Source organism: Micromys minutus (genome assembly GCF_963924665.1).
Source record: "Micromys minutus genome assembly, chromosome: 4".
Classification (NCBI taxonomy): Eukaryota; Metazoa; Chordata; class Mammalia; order Rodentia; family Muridae; genus Micromys; species Micromys minutus.
Window position 1 is genome coordinate 76,878,872 of NC_137973.1, and position 16,212 is coordinate 76,895,083.

General features: G+C 42.6%; 1 protein-coding gene across 1 annotated transcript in view; it reads left to right on the plus strand.

Moving 5' to 3' along the window:
- SYDE2 (synapse defective Rho GTPase homolog 2) overlaps nucleotides 1-9,758 on the plus strand; it is a 32,068-nt gene extending 22,310 nt beyond the window's left edge. Inside the window, exons 5-7 of the mRNA XM_080915267.1 lie at nucleotides 2,023-2,204; nucleotides 3,948-4,179; nucleotides 8,094-9,758. Coding sequence (XP_080771393.1) covers nucleotides 2,023-2,204; nucleotides 3,948-4,179; nucleotides 8,094-8,590 — 911 coding nt within the window. The 3' untranslated portion in view covers nucleotides 8,591-9,758. The remainder of the gene's footprint in view (nucleotides 1-2,022; nucleotides 2,205-3,947; nucleotides 4,180-8,093) is intronic.
- Nucleotides 9,759-16,212: the final 6,454 nt, after the last annotated feature.

The following is a 16,212-nucleotide window of genomic DNA, read 5'->3' on the forward strand; positions in this document are numbered from 1 at the left end:
GCAGCGCCCTCTGCTTGGACCATGCTGTTAGTGTTTACCTCCATCCTTCCCACTTCCCGCCTCCCTTGGTGTTGGATACACCAGACATCTTGAAGGGATGCCACTCCTTTCCATTTTCTCAGGACTCTCTGCTTTCTTCTCTGGGGACTTCCCCAGGTGATTACAGTCCCTCTCTCCTGGGCCTTGGAGACCTTTCTGCTGTGTTTTTTCATGCCCATTCATCTCCTGACCAGCTCTGACTGGCCTTTGTTCCCCACGACTGCTTGCCAAGACAGCTGATTTTCTTTCCTGATGAGTCTGGGTTTGTTTGGTCCTTATCTCTCATTGCCTCTGAGCCATTGTCTCATCCCTAGCTACAGAAACCCTCTGCCACAGACTCACAAGAGGAATTTGTTTATAAATACAGGGGCCCTGGCAGGAGATCCCAAAGCAGGGGCTGGACCGGACTGTTCCCCACAGTATTTACGGCCATTCTTATCTAACCTAGTTATTACTGCGAATCATTCGATACCTCAGGGTCTGTCGTAAAGCAGCTTTCCCTTGTCTTTCTTGGGAACATCCATGTCTTTCTCCTCATCCCGACACCACCCTTTCTAGACACATGGGGTCTTTTATTTCTCTTCCTTAGCCATGTCTGAGAGAGCTTGTCCCTTTGGAGTTATTTCCTGGTCATCTGGTCATGCTGCTTATTGTTTCCTGAGTGTCTGTCTGTCTGTCTGTCTCTCCCGAACCCTCTCTCTTACACACACACACACACACACACACACGTACACTTTGGGGTAGGAGACAGGGCCATCATGGAGTTTTCTGTGTAACAGAAGGTGACCCTCAGTTCAGATCACGAGGCTCACACCTGCCGAGCAGTGGCCATCGTTCAGTTGCTCAGTCTCAGGTCCAGCCCTTCGCTCACGCCTTCCCGAGGCCCCGAGCAAACGTGCCTGTCCTGTAGACAATCTTCTTCCTACCCGCTAGACTGGAATCTTTCCTGTGCCTCCCATTTCAAGCAGTATCTCCAAGACTCAGTTGGATTGTAAAGCCCGAACAAAACCTGGCAAAGAATCGTGTTCTAACTTCCCCAATCCTGCTAAGTCATAAATGCTTCTGAAAAATAGACTTATCATAGAGAGGATCCAGCAGGCTTCTCTTAATAAACTTATAATAGATAGCATTTTTCAAGCTTCTCTTAATAAACTTACTATAGATAGTATTCTTTAGGCTTTTATTTTATAGTGACAAGCCTGATGCTTTTTCTTCTTGACCTTTGTTTTATTTTTTTCCCTTTCTCTTTTTGTCTTTCTGCTTTTTTTTTCTTCTTTTTCTTCTAGACACAGGGTTTCTAAGTGTAACAGCTCTGGCTGTCCTGGAACTCACTCTGTAGAGCAGGCTGACCCCAAACTCACAGAGATCCGTCTGCCTCTGACTCCTACGTGTTGGGATTAAGGTGTTGTACACCGTGCACTTTTGCTTTGATGTGCTTGGTGTGAGGAGTGCCTTCTCCTCCGGTGTGCCAACGCAGTACTAGAGATGAACGATGTAGTGTATCTGTTTAGGATACATGTGCAGCAGTGGATGGGCGAGTCATTGATGTCCCTCTATGGCTTACAAAGGTGTTGGACTGATGGTTGCCTTTCAGTATTCCTTAAAAATCTTGAGGTTCAAAATTTGGATAATTTAATAGTTTACAGCCAAAATTTGTACCTCTTATTTCTTAACTTGTATGTGCAGGAGCTTCACACTGGGGGTACAATCCATAGGGCTTATGTATCAAGAACAGCTTTCATCATGACTTAACAAAACCGTGGAAATTATGTCTGTATTTTAGCATTGCTCCTAAACAAAGTTAGTTGCTAAAGCAACTTACAGGAATATAAATCGTCAGTGCTTTCTGATAATACCTTTTATGTTGCTGTTTTTATTATTTTTCAGAGTGTTAAAGTTGACTGACATATTTACATTTTTAAAGAGCTCACTCTACTTACTGGACTGTGAAGAGCCATCACTGTCTCTGATCTAATTTCACAGGCGTTCTTAAGGACTATTTAAGAGAGCTTCCTTCCCCCCTAATAACCAAGCAGCTGTACGAGGCTGTGTTAGATGCGATGGTGAAAAGTCCTTTGAAAATGTCGTCGAATGGCTGTGATAAAGAGTCCAGCAACTCTAGGTTCACTGTTGACCTACTGAATTGCCTGCCAGACATTGAGAAGGCAAGTATGCTTGATAGACGTCTTCCCCGAGACCTAACACACGTGTTAGCCACATAGTTCCCTCATCACACTCTTTTAGGACTCGGGCATTTGTGGGAGGTGGGTTTTGCCTTTACTACTACTTAAATGTCTCCAGAAATCAGTTTTGTGTTTTCTGCAAATAACTGTAGCCTGGGCACAAACATGCCTTCTAAGTTCTGTTTTAAAGATATATTTTATTTCACTTTTTGTATATGAGTGCCTGAGGGTATGTGTGTGTGTGTACCACACACCTGTCTGGTGCACACAGCAGTCAGAGGGTGCCAGATTTCCCAGAGCTGGAGTTGCAGGCTTGATGTAGGTGCCAGGAACTGACCTCTCGTTCTTTGCAAAAGCAGCAAGCACTCCTCACCGCTCAGCCATCTCTCTACCATGATTAGCAGTTTTAAATTCACATCTGTCTGTTTAATATAATTTAAAAGAAATTCATTTAATGTATATATTATAATTTATAAAATTACTAGTAAATTATAATTATGAACAACTTACACATTTGTTTAATACAATATTTAAAGCTTATTTCATAAGATGATGATGAGAAAATACACTACTTTAAAAAAAATCACTCTCTCCCATAGGTGCTTAAAACTTTCTCAGCCAACTTTCTTTCTTTATTATTATTATTTAACTTTTACTCTTCTTTCATACATTAGATCCCTCTCAGTTTCCCCTCTTCCCATTCCTTGTAGTCCCTTCCCCAATTCCCCTCTCTCCCAGATTAACTCCTCCTTTGTTGTCCTTCAAAAAAAGGAACAGGCTTTCCAGGGATACCCACCAAGCTAGGCCTACCAAGATACAGTCAGACTGAGTACACAAACCCCCATATCACAAATGTGGAAACCTAGTAGGAGAAAAGGGTCCTAAGTGCAGCCAAGAGAGTCAGTCACCCCACCCGGCTCCCATCGTTGAGAATTCCACAAGAACACCAAACTACACAGCGGGAAGAGGCAGGCAGAGAACTTGGCTCAGACCCATGCTTGTTGCTTCTGTGTCAGTCTCCCCTATGAGCCCCGCTTAGCTGATTTTGTGGGCTGTCACTCATGGTGTCTTTGTCCCCTCTGGTTCCTACAGTCCTTCCCCTGGCTCCATCTAGTGCCAGCATCTTTTATTAATTTAAATCATTATTTAATTTAAAGCAGTATTTTTCTAAGGGGGGAGGGTAATTGAGTGTGTGTGTTTATTTTTAAGATAGGGTTGGTTTCTCTGTTTAGCTGTACTCAAACTCTAGACCAGGCTGGCCTCAAACAAGCAGTCTGCCTGCCTCTGTATCTAGAGTGTTGGGGTGGGGTTAAAAGTGTGTACCTTCATGCCCAGCCCAGGAAAAGTTTTTAAATTTTATTATTTTTCTCCTTTCATAATTCTGTCTGCTTAAAATATTTATTAGCTAAAAAGCATAGTGGGAAAACAGGAGAAACATGTGGACCTTCGAAAACCATCCTTTCCTAGAGAGTCACCACAGTTGTGGCTAAACCCTAACCTCGGGCTACCTAGTGTAGCAGTCCCCATCTGAGATCCAAGGATCATGGGTATTTCACATGACTTCTTCCCATTGCCACAGCTGCTGTTGACACTTTAAAGAGGGAGGGGCTGATGGGAGATCAGTATTTTCCTAGGGAGGCCAGTTGGAATTCAGAATATATTACTAAGTATTTTATATAGACATCTAACCACTCATTGGATTAAATTATGTTTGGGCATACTTAGGCAACCCTGAAGATGTTGTTAGATCATCTGAAACTGGTGGCTTCTTACCACGAAGTGAATAAGATGACCTGTCAGAACTTGGCTGTGTGCTTTGGACCAGTGTTGCTTAATCAGAGGCAAGAGACTTCGCCCCACAACAACAGAGTCTTCACAGATTCTGAAGAACTCGCAAGTGCTTTGGATTTTAAAAAACACATCGAAGTTCTTCATTACCTGCTCCAACTCTGGCCAGGTAAGCAATTGTCTGGAGTACATTTCTTTAGCAGCAATGAGTTACGTGGAGCTAAGGATTAAAGTACCTAGATACAACTGGGGGAAAATGTAGAGATTTTTGCTTTTTCAGTACTGAGCAATTAACCCCTGCTCTGTATTGTGTGTTATTTATATTTTGTCTTTGCACTTAACATTGTAGACATTTGAGACATCGTATGTATTTTGGGCTTAGTAAACCTGGCTCAAAATGCTGGTGTTTCACTTAGGGCACTGTGACCTCGGGAAGCTCTTTATAGTTGTAGACGTCACTGTGTTCCGTCTTACTCGTTCATAGACTTTGTGTGAAAATTAAGTGCCAAGATGTCCTTAAGGTGTTCAGCACAGCTTTTAGCACGTAATATTCAATTTCTCACCTTTATTTAGTTAATTTGTTTTGAAGCAAATTCATTTTCTTTTTAAGCCTATTCCTTTTGTATTTTTTTATCATTTTGTTTCTATTTATGTGATGTGCTTGTGCATGTGGGAGCCCGAGAAGGCCAGAAGATGGCATTGGGTCCCCGGCAACGTGAGTTAAACAGGCAATTTTGAGCTACCAGATGTGGACCCTCTGGAAGAGCAGCAAATCCTCTTAACCACCAAGTCATCTCCAGCCCGAGTTCCTTCTTTCTTACAGAATTACTGTTCTAATGTTACTCTTGCTTCAGCTCACCCTGGCAATTTTCTCTTAAAAAGTCGTTTGCATGGTCCTGAAGAGATGACCAGGCAGCTAGAGCACTAGTTGCTCTTCCAAAGGTTCAGTTCCCAGCACCCACATGTCTCTCACAAGGACTAGAACTCTTGTCCCAGGGACTCTGAAATCCTCAGCTTTGTGGGCACCAGGTATGCACAGTGTGCACAGAAATACATACAGGCAAAACACAAATAATAAAAGGTTTTACAGTTTGGTTTTTACGTTTCATTTACTTGTTATATGGATGTGGGTGTGGTAAGAATGTGCATTTGAGGTCAAAGGGCAGCTTCTTCCTCCTTGTGGGTCCAGTGGATGGAGCTGGGGGTCCTCATCCTTGTGCAATAGCATGTTATTCACTGAGCTGTCCCCTAGCCCTACCCTACCTCTGTGTGGTAAACACATGCTCATACATTTAAACAAATTTATTGTTGGCTACATTTTAGTTATTTAAGATTTATTTTAAATGTGTGTTTTTCTTGCATGTCTGTCTGTGTTTCACATGTGTACATCTCTGTGGGAGCCAAAAGAAGGTGTCCTATACTCTGTGCTCGGAGCTACAGACAGTTGTTAGTAGCCGTGTGGGTGCTGGGAATTGAACCTGGGTGCATGCAGGAGCAGCCAGCACGCGTAACCCCTGAGCTGTTTCTCCAGCCGTTGACTGTGTTTTAATGATAATGCACACGTCGGTTTTATGTTGAGCATCTTATTCCAGAGACTTTTGTTGCTGGTTGTAATAATAACCTTCTTCTATAACCTGTTATTTTCCTTGAAAGTACTCTAGACAAAAGACAGAATCGGGCGGAGGATGAGAGGAAACAATGGTCTCCCCTCTAAATTGCCGGCTGTGGATTTCAGGAAAGGCAGACATCATGTAGATAAGGCTTGGCTACTGGGCCTGTAGAAACCGAGGACGGACCCAGAGGAGCGAGCTCTAGCCCGGGCCTTCTGTGCAGGGGGCATTGTTAGCTTTTCTTTAGGGAATTTCCTCTACTCCAGAGCTATAAAGACTCTCCAGCACCCTTTTCCTTTTCTTTTTTTTTTTCCTACACATTTGCTTTTATGTTACTTTGAATCTCCCTTCTCACTTCCCCTGAATTTGGGGGACAAGAAGATAATTTGCTCTGAGGTTTCTGTAAAGTCCTGTCTTCCACGTTAGAAGGCTGTCACATCAGAGAAGGTAAGGCAACTGCGCCCCCCTCATCATTCAGGGTGCAGCAGACTCACCCTGGGCTCCTTGCCATGAGCCGAGGAGAGACGGGGTCCCAGTATGGTAGAAACCTTCAGGCTTTAACAGTCTTCTCTTTACAGGCTTAGTGTTTGGGGCTTTTAAAAAGCATTGGGTCTGCTTTTGGAAAGAATACTGATGTCCGAGTGAGGCCAGTCCTCTCCTTTCACAGGCAGCTGGGCAGTTAGAGTTGTTGCTAGTCTACATTCTCCATGATAAATATGTCTGGGGCAGGGCTCCCTCTTTCTTACAAGGCTGTAAAGTTTGTAAGGTCATGGATATTTATCTTTCTCAGTTCTTGGCAGAGCACTCAGTCACCTAATATAGTTCTATTAAGTAAAGATAAAATTCCGCTGGCCCAAAACATTGGGAGAATTAAATTTCTTAGTGCTTAGCACTCTCTGACTAGTTGTCTTCTGCATTTTCCTGTCATCCTTTTGAAAACAGGCAGCGTAGAACGTCAGAGCTTCTCCTTTATGGCTGAGAGCAGCCATTTCCCTTATAAGGTCAAAGAAAAATGTCCCAATACCAGTAGTTTTAAAAGATACTGACATTGATATTTCAGAAATTTGAGTTCTTAGTTTAATGTAAAATGATGATTTAATTGGTTTCTTGAGTATTCTTCCAAGATACTGTGTAAAAGTGGGGTTTGAATAGAGTCCTGGCTGGGTAAAAGAAAGATAGTTTTCCCTCCAGACTACCAGTGCATCTCGGATTCCTTGACAAACCTTCGGGCCCAGTGGGAATACCCTGAGGATGATGGGAAGAAAGCCAGGAAGCTGGAAGATAATAAGATCACATGAACTCTGTCCTCGCAGTGTATACATGCAGGCTCAATGCTCATACACAGAGCAAGTCTTAAAGAATATAATAGAAACGTTTAAGAAACATACAATATTTAGATACTAAAACTAAGTAAAAGTTGAAATACAGATGGAAATAAAGTATCTTTGTAAAACTTTGGGAATATCAAGTCCGGAAAACTGTGTATCATTCTTAAGTTGTTTTCTTCTGTAAACAAACCTTCATTCTGTTGACTGTTACCCTTGTCTTAGTGGGGGAACTAGAAGGGGAGGTAGAGCAGAATAAACAAGCAGAAAGAGATAGCCAGTGTGGAGAATCTGTAATAACTACAGCTCAGGATTCTACAGTCTGTTTTATACGAAGAACCACAGACAAATACTTCGTTCTCAGTAAGCAATGCAAGCCTTGTTCTGTATGAAGTCCCCTGGGCCTGTTGCCTTCTGTACCGCCGGTACAATGTAAGCAGATAGAATACAGCTTGTCTCAGAGGAAAACGGTTTAAATACGAAGAATGTTAATCTGAGGTTGTTACTCTCTAACTGGAATTGGAAAATAAAATATCTGTGCTATTTCCAGGCCAACCCCCCCCCCCCCCCCCGAAGACTGTTAGTAGCTAATGCAGTGTAACTCTCAGGTAACCGAGGTAACCACCAGCCGGGCCTAGCATCCACGCATTTTATCAAAGCGGAATATGGGCTGCCTGGTCAATGATAACACACTGCTAACTTCTGCAAAAACGCCCACTAAGGTCAGAGCTAGAGCGATCACTTTCGGTGCCTTTGCCTCGGCTAGATGTTTGTACAAAGGAACTTCTTATTCCCTGCTGTTTACACGCCATGCCTTGCCTGCTTCTTTGCTGTAGTCTTTAATACGGGAGAAGCCACTCGCTTAGAATTACAGCTAGATAGCCATTAACTTGCACAGAAAATTAATCAGAGTTGGGAGTTTTATGGCGAATGTTATTATTTGGCATGAAATAGCACCATCAAACATTGTATGCCTGATCTTAATTCTACATGGTTGTAGAAAAATCCCTATGGGATACTTTCTTTCAGTAGAACGCATGTCTCTGTCAAACGCATGTTTGTAGTTGATTATTAAATGGCTTCATTGTGTGCTCTGTCTTTTTAAGGTCGTTGGCTGTCACTAAAGTATGTGTATTGTTCATTTCTAGTGCAACGTCTAACTGTCAAAGAACCCAGAGACAGTTTGTGCCTGGAACAGTCATCTTCTCTGAATTACTTGAGGCGAAAGAAAGAGCGACCGTGTGTGTTAAATCTGAGCAGTACGGATTCGTCCAGGGTGCTGAGGCCAAGGCAGGCCCGATTGGATAGTCCACTTAGCAACCGCTATGCAGGAGATTGGAGCAGCTGTGGGGAGAGCTACTCTTTAAGTACAAGAGAAAATTTCAAGGATTTGGATTATGATGATGTTCCCTTAGAAGATGGAGACAGTAGAGACTGTAGCAAAGTGAATGGAGCAGAAGTCATGACTAAGGGACAAATCCCCGTGTCCAGAGGGTGCACGTTTCAGACATACTTGACAATGCAGACTATTGAGTCCACAGTGGATCAGAAAGCTAACCTCAGAGATCTGCAAGAAAGCATTGATACTTTGATTGGCAATCTGGAACGTGAGCTCAACAAAAACAAGCTGAATATGAGTGTTTGAGATGGAGAGGTTGATTTATTTGTGATGATGTCAACATGTTTCATGTCAAGCCTTCTTCCTTTCTCTGTCTCTCTCTCTCTCTCTCTCTCTCTCTCACACACACACACACACACAATATTGGAACCTTGAGTTAATTCCTAATAAGTTCATGTAATTCAGTTATAAAGGCTATTCATTAATATGGTCATTTTACTTATGAACTGTTCTAGACATAAAGGTAATTTATTTTGGGTATATTTTAATAGACCTTGCCAGGTGCATGGAGGAGACATGCAGGTGTTTTTAAGGCTTTGGTGAGAACTGTTCTTTCATAGGTGGAGACGTGTTCTCTGCAGAAGACGCTGAGCTGGACGGGCTGATTTGCAGTCAGGGTCCTTGTGCAATGTCATTTGGTCATATTTCATTTGCAATATGAATGCTGCTATAAGAAAAATTTTTATAAACATAAAATTATACAGGTGTTAATGTATTTTGTATTAACATTCAGTAATTATTTAAACTTATAAAAATTAAATATTTTTATGATTCTGAGAATATGTATGTATTTATAACTTCACTATGCATTTAGGTTTTAGAATGAGGGAAGGGGTTGACTATAGCATTCCATGTATTTTAAAAATAAGGCCAAAATTAGCTTTAAAATGTCTTTTTCAGGGAAAGAGTTTATGTTAAAGGGTAAGTTTCCATAAGCACCACTTGAATGAACACACACTAGAACGATCTATAGCCTTTCCATTTTTGCTCTGTAGATACAGCATCCCTGTGGAAAGTTATATTTTATGTTGAGGCCCTTCCGCTTCATACAGGATCACGTGACCAGATGCCTGCACTAATGACTTCAAAGGACGTCACCTGTTTTATGCATTTTTGTTTCCTGTGATGCTTCAGGTATTTATTTATAGTGGTATACTTAGACTGTTGACTTCACTAATTGCCCTTATTTCTAAAGAAGTCATCTTGCCAGAGTGCCACATGTTCCCAATTTTTAAAAATGTATTAAAAAAACTTTTGTGCTTACAGAATGTGTAATATTATAAGGGAAACTTGAGTTTCCAAGTTTAAAGTGTGACAGTCATTAAAAAAAACCGGTTTCTTACTGTTTTTCTAAATACTAAGGTACTTAATGTAACCACTTCTATGCAATACACATAACATCCAGGTAATTTGAAAGCCCATTAGTATGAATAAAGATATCTATTTTTATATGAGATTTGCATTTTTTTAAAGATGTTGTGTAACGTGTGCCAGAGATGATGCAATATGTGTGTGTCATGAGTAAACAAAGTATTTTTAAGTGTTTTACAGAGAAAGCATTGCGTTGTTTGCTGTGTCACGTATAACACATAAATCAAGTGAATCTTATAGAAATGTAAATGCCTTATTAAAATATTGCTACAGCGTCATGCTATTATAATTGATTTTTAAAGGTCATGTTGATATTCTTGTTGTTTTTAAAGACAGACTTTCTTTGTGTAGCTCTGGCTGTCCTGGAATTAGCTTTGTTGACAGGGCTAACCTCTAACTCGGAGATCTGCCTACCTCCACAGCTACAGGCTTTCCCCACAGCTACAGGCTTTCCTTTTTAATTGCCTTTGCCACTTGCAGAATTGCCAAGTCTACATGCCTTTACTTAAACATTTTTTAAAATTACACTGTATATTTGGGTGTATGTGTGAGTGTGTATGTGTGGGTGTGAGTGTGTGTGTGTGTGTGCTGGGGTGACACCTGCATGGCGTGCGTGTGAAAGCCTTAGGGATCAAGCTTGGGCATTGTGCTTGGCAGCAAGTACTTTTGCTATGGAGCCCTCATTGATCAAGAGCAAGTTGTCACTGAATTGTGTTCAGACCCATTCATTAGCTTCTGGATCTTCTGTATAATTATGGCAGTCTCAAAGAGCTTCCAAGAGCCTGGGGGTTCTGCATCTGAGCAAGGATGAGCAGGATACTTCAGAGATAAACTCGGAATCTCTCTGGGTCTCACCAAGCCTTCGTTTCTTCCCCATCCTTCATCTGGATTAGGCTTGTAGTCTCATGTTGAGACTAGTTTGGAACATTGAAGGCATTTTACGTTAGGTAATAGTGTTTCTGGTTGTGTAGTAAGCAAAAGATGAAGACCTGGTCATTCAGACAAAAGAAGTAGCAGCCAAAGTGGGTGCCTGCGTGCCTGTGTAATTTCATTAACTTACAAGGAGAATTATGGATATGTTTTGAAGTAGGAGCTAAAAGAATCTGCTTGCAGGCTTTGGAGGTATAGCCCATGCAATAGAACAGAGTTGCCACCAAAAATAAATAAAATCAAATGGCCAAGCATTTGGCACACCCCTTCAGTCCTAGCATTCTCGAGACATAAACAGGTGGATCTCTGAGTTTGTGGGCAGCCTGGTCTACATACCTAGTTCCAGGACAGCCAGGTTACATAGACCTTGTCTAAACCAAAACAAGCCCCAAAGAGCAAGACAGTTTCTGTTTAAACAGGCCTTAGGTTCAATGTTGTCCACCGTAGTAGTTACCTACCTGCTGTGTAATGCCCTGTCAAACAGCAAGATGGGCCCCTGTGTCTGGTGCTGATCAGACACCGTCAGCCTCCAGAAACAAAAGACATCTTTAGGAAATGCCACATCTTATGCAACAGGAAAAGAGTAGCATCGGTAGTTTTATGTTAGGGACCCTAAAGAAAATGAATTTGGGGATTTATTTCCTGAACACTGTTTTATAATTCAAGCCACCATTGTTCAAGTACTTGGAAATGATAAAATTGGATTGCTCTTAAAACTAACAATCCTAAGGCATGAGGAATACTGCAGGTTCAAGGCTAGCTAAGGATATTTAATGAAACCCTTTCTTGAAACATTCCCACATATCCTAATTTGGTTCCTGTTCACCTGAGCCCCAGCTGTAAGGAGAAATGATCTTTAACCCTCATTTCCTGAACAGTTTTCATAGTTGATGAGTGAACGCTGCAAGTGGGAATCCTTGGTTACATTCTGACTTGGCCAAAAATTAACTGGCTAACAAAGGCAGAAGTGGACCTTTCGACACCACAGTTCAGAAGCAAGGTTCTCTAACGGTGTTGACGGACTTCTGTATCTTGTTCTTCATGGTCTCAAAGATGATTCTATCTCAAGAAGCATAGTGAGATCTGTGATTTTTCTAAGTCATGCTTCAGTTTTTAAAATACGTTAAAAAGCAATTGGCAGTCTAAGAAAGCCTGAAAGAAAGCAGAAATACGCTGCTCCAACCAGGCAGCATACACCAGCTGATATGAGGCCTCAGGGAGTTTAGAGGTCTGGCAGGGTGGGTGGGGTGGGGACATCTTCATGGAGACAGGGATGGGGGTTGGGAGGAGGTAGGGATTTGGAAAAGTAGGAGGGTGGACCAGGAGGGGAATAAAAATCTTGAGTGTAAAAAAAAAAAAAAAAAAAGTGGCGACAAGGCCATGCCTGGTCCTTATTCTACTATAGTGTGACCACTCCGATTCTGCCTCATTTCTGGTTTGTATTTCCCAACAAAAGTACCAGTTTTGTTCCAAGTCTCCAGGTGCTGGGAATTTGCTATATCCTTCCCCTAGAGGAAGCTTTCACCCTTCCTGATGCTGTGACACTTTATATACAGTTCTTCATGTCATGGTGACCCCCAACCATAACATTATTTCATAACCATGATTTGGTATTTATGGATCATAATGTAAGTATCTGATATTCAGGATGTCTGATATGCAACTCCCAAAGGGCTGGGCACCCACCGGTTGAAAACCGCTGCAGCCTAAATCGTATGGTGGTGAATTTTCTGGGTTCGAGGGAAGACTGGATGCTGAGCAGATGGAACTGGCAAGTTCCCACAACACTTTGCTGTTCTTTCTCTTACCCTGCTGCTCCCGTATTAATCTTTTCTGCCTGCCTCTATACTCACCCATCAAAGATCTGGGTGCGATAGATCCCAGACTGATGACAGTCTGTGCTGCTCCTGTTCCCTGTGTCCACAGTCCCTGTGATCTGTGGAGACTAAAGTGATCTGGAAAGACAGTGTACTTGATCCCAGGGTATTGTTCATCGTTCTTCCCCAGCGCTGGGACTTCCCTTGTTTCAGCTCTCCACCCTCCCTTCTGCCTGGGCAGGTGTGGAGATCCCCCCCCCCCCCCGTTACCTAGGTAGTTCCTTTTATGCCATTCCTGCTTCAGAGGAAACGTCACTTTAAGTATTAGTTACTTTCTTATTGTGGTGATAACACACCATGACCAAGATGGCTCAGAGAAGGAAGGGTGTATTCAGTCTTACAGTTCCAGAGGGATAAGATCCATCATGACAAGAAAGTGGCAGGCATGACAGTTGGAATTGCAAGGTGATAGCTCATCTCTTGATCCCTGTAACTCTGAAGGAGTAGAGAGCAAAGTGGAAATGGTGTATGGCCTTTAAACCTTCAAGCTCGCCCCTAGTGAGACCATGCCTCCTAAGCTTTCCCAAACAACACCATCCACTGGGAATGAAGTGTTCGGATATCTGAGCCTGAGGGGACATTTTTGTTTGTCACAGGCTGGCGATGGCTCAGCAGGCAAGAGTTTGATCAGCAGAATTCATGTGGTGATATGAAAGAACTGCTCTGATTTCTGTGAGCACACACTTGCATGAAACCCAAGATTGGGTTATTTACTGAAAAAACCCGTTTCTCGTTGTGGTGTGGCTCAGCCCTAGCACAAACCTTTAATCGAACAGTTTTCTGTTCATTGTAAATATCATTAAATAAAGTCAACCGTCAGTCAAGAGGCGTAGCAAGCAACCAGTTGATGGGTGTGAACATAGGAAAAACTGTAGAGAGTGAGAGGGAGTCAGGAGGACTGGCGGAGAGACACACAGGAAGTAGGAGGGAGGGACATTGAGTTTGAAGGACTTTTGAGGAGGTGTGGAGGAGAGTTTCCTTTTCCTTTTGGAATGTTGACTAAAGAAGGTCAGCTGGGTGCTTTCTCTGTCTCTGAGCTAGCAGGCTTTCAGCCCAGCATCTGGCTCCTGAGTCTTTACTGGTAAAATTGAACATTTGAGATTTTGTTAAAAGCTGCAGCACGGTAGTACACACACGCACACACGCACACGTGCACAATAAGTTAAAACATTTTTTAAAAACTAAGCTACGTCGCATCTACTGTCCCTGGCTTGTCTCCATCAAGGTGTTTATCTGAAGTTATCTATCTCTACCTTTCATGTGTAAACAGTGTTCTCATAGCAACAAGAAGCTGGTATGTCTAGTTCATCACTGTATGCCTAGAGGGGCCATAACTCAGAAGACAATCAGCTGTTTATTAAAAGGTGAATGGTTGGAAAAGATATTTCAGAATGGTTTTCTTTTTTATAGAGGAAAGACAAAAACCAATGGCCATAAAATAGCCACTCCTTGGGGCTGGAAGGATGGCTCAGTGGTTAAGAACATGTGTTGCTATAGGTCCAGCCTCAGGGTACCTGTTGTTAACTCTGAACACTAGCACCCTCATGGCATACAAACACACACACGGAAAATACTTCTTCATGATAAAAAGACATGTGTCTTTTTGTCTTAAAGATGTGTCTTTGCTTTGGAATTCTGGAATAAGAATTCCAAATCTTGGGGAGATTAGTCACTCACAAAAGTTAGCTGGTAAATTTTGAGTAGTTGTTGCTACAGAGTGAGAAAGATTACTTAAATGATTTGCTTATGAAAAGGCATGTTATAGCATAGGTCAGGCCTCTAAGGGAGACTTTATTTAAATGGACACAAAGGTGAGGAAAACCTTTTTGATCTGGGCCCCAGTTCCTTGAGTGCAAATAGATTTTTTTTTCTAAAAATGCAAAATTCTATTTTCACATTATTAAAAGGAAATTATTTCATAAATGTGATTGGGGCTTATGAGTAAAATCCTCCCTTAATAGAGTAGCAGAGAGGGTACACAGGGAACAGGTCACATGTTTGCGTTTTTATTTTCTTTGTCCAGTGTTTAAGCCTCTGGGTTGGATTGTCATCATCCCTGCCTGTTAAGGCCTCAGTACAAGTTCAAGTCATCTGTGTTTACCTCCATTTTTGCAGAATGGAGACATGGGTGTAGTGAAATCTTGGTACCTTCTGTATCCCTACATACTTCTGTGGAAATTCCACTCGTCAAAGTAAACTTCCACGGAGAGGTTAAAATTCCAACTTTAGAGATTTACAGTTCATGTTAAGTCAAGAAAGGGAACCCCCCTTTCACATCCAGGGTGTTTGTGTGGCGTTACCAGAGCAACCTGGAGCTTGTGGACTTTCCCCAGCTGCAGATCGTGAACAGCGACCTTTTGTTCTTGACCTTCCCTCAAGAAGGCAGGTGCAGGTTGCCAGCTTGTCTGTGTCCATTCTTGCCCAACCTTCCCCCTGTGGCCATGTCAAACCCACTGCAACCGGGGAGTGAGTCTGGGTTGTTAGGTAAGTGGAGGCTGCTTGTCGAGACCGGCAGATAAGGAACGGCAGCTGGCTGTCCAAGGTTGTGAGTCTACATTTGATCTTGTCTGCCTTCTGAGGAGACGTGAACAAATGTCTGCTCGCTCCAGGTAGCGCCCACAGCAGAACTAAACAGATTCCAACCAAGGGGAGTCTGATCAGCCAGTAACTTTATGAGGTTTATGTGTGTACAGCTGCCTCCTCAGAGAACCCACCTCCAGCATGGGTGAAGACTCAGGAAGCTGCACCCCGGGAGTGCCCTACAGGACTCACAGGCAGCTTCATGAAACATCTCCGCCCTCTGCCAACTGTTCCCTGCTTACAAACTTCAGGATATGGACTGTTAGTTTTGCAGTCTCCTACCTTCTGAGTCCTGTAAAATTGTGGGTTCTTGAGTACCGGCCTTCCTCAACCCTCCAATAAGCAATGCTTTGTTGAAGGAAGAAACCGTACAACACACACTCGTGCTGCATTAGCTCAAAGCCAAGAGAAGCTGCCTCTGTGTCTTTCCTCAACTCAATTGTCTTAAACGCTGTAAATTTGCAGCATGGTGAACACCCTTTACATCCAGAAGAACAGACATTTTAGGCTGCAGAGGTCGTTCAGTGCTGAAGAGCACTTGGGTTTTGCAGATCAGCTTTGCTTCCCGCACCCACGTGTAGGTTCACAGCTGTCTGAAACTGTCTAACGTCACCTTCTGGCTTTTACAGGCATATACTGGGTGTGCATATATACAAACATGCATACACGTATGTGAAACTAGTATGCATGAAAAGAAGTATTTTCTGTAGCTCTCTGATCATTTTTGTATCCTGATCTAAATTTTTGATTTGGGGATAGAGTTTCACTACATAGCATTTGCCGCCTTAGAGCTCGCTGTGACCTCAAACTCACAGAGATTTACCTGTCTCTTCCTTCCAAGTGCTGGGATTAAAGTCATGCACCACCACACTGGTCGTTATATACTTTATAATTTCTCTGAGGAATGCTTTTAAGGACCAGAAGGATGCTTTAGCAGCTGTGGTGGTTTGAATGAAAAAGGTACCTATAGGCCTACAGTTAGTGGCACCCTTAGGAAGTGTGGCCTTGTTGGAGTGGGTGTGGCCTTGCTGGAGTGGGTGTGGTCTTGTTAGAGGAAGTGTGTCACTAGGGGTGGACTTCAAGGCTTCAGAAGCTCAAGCTAGGCCCAGT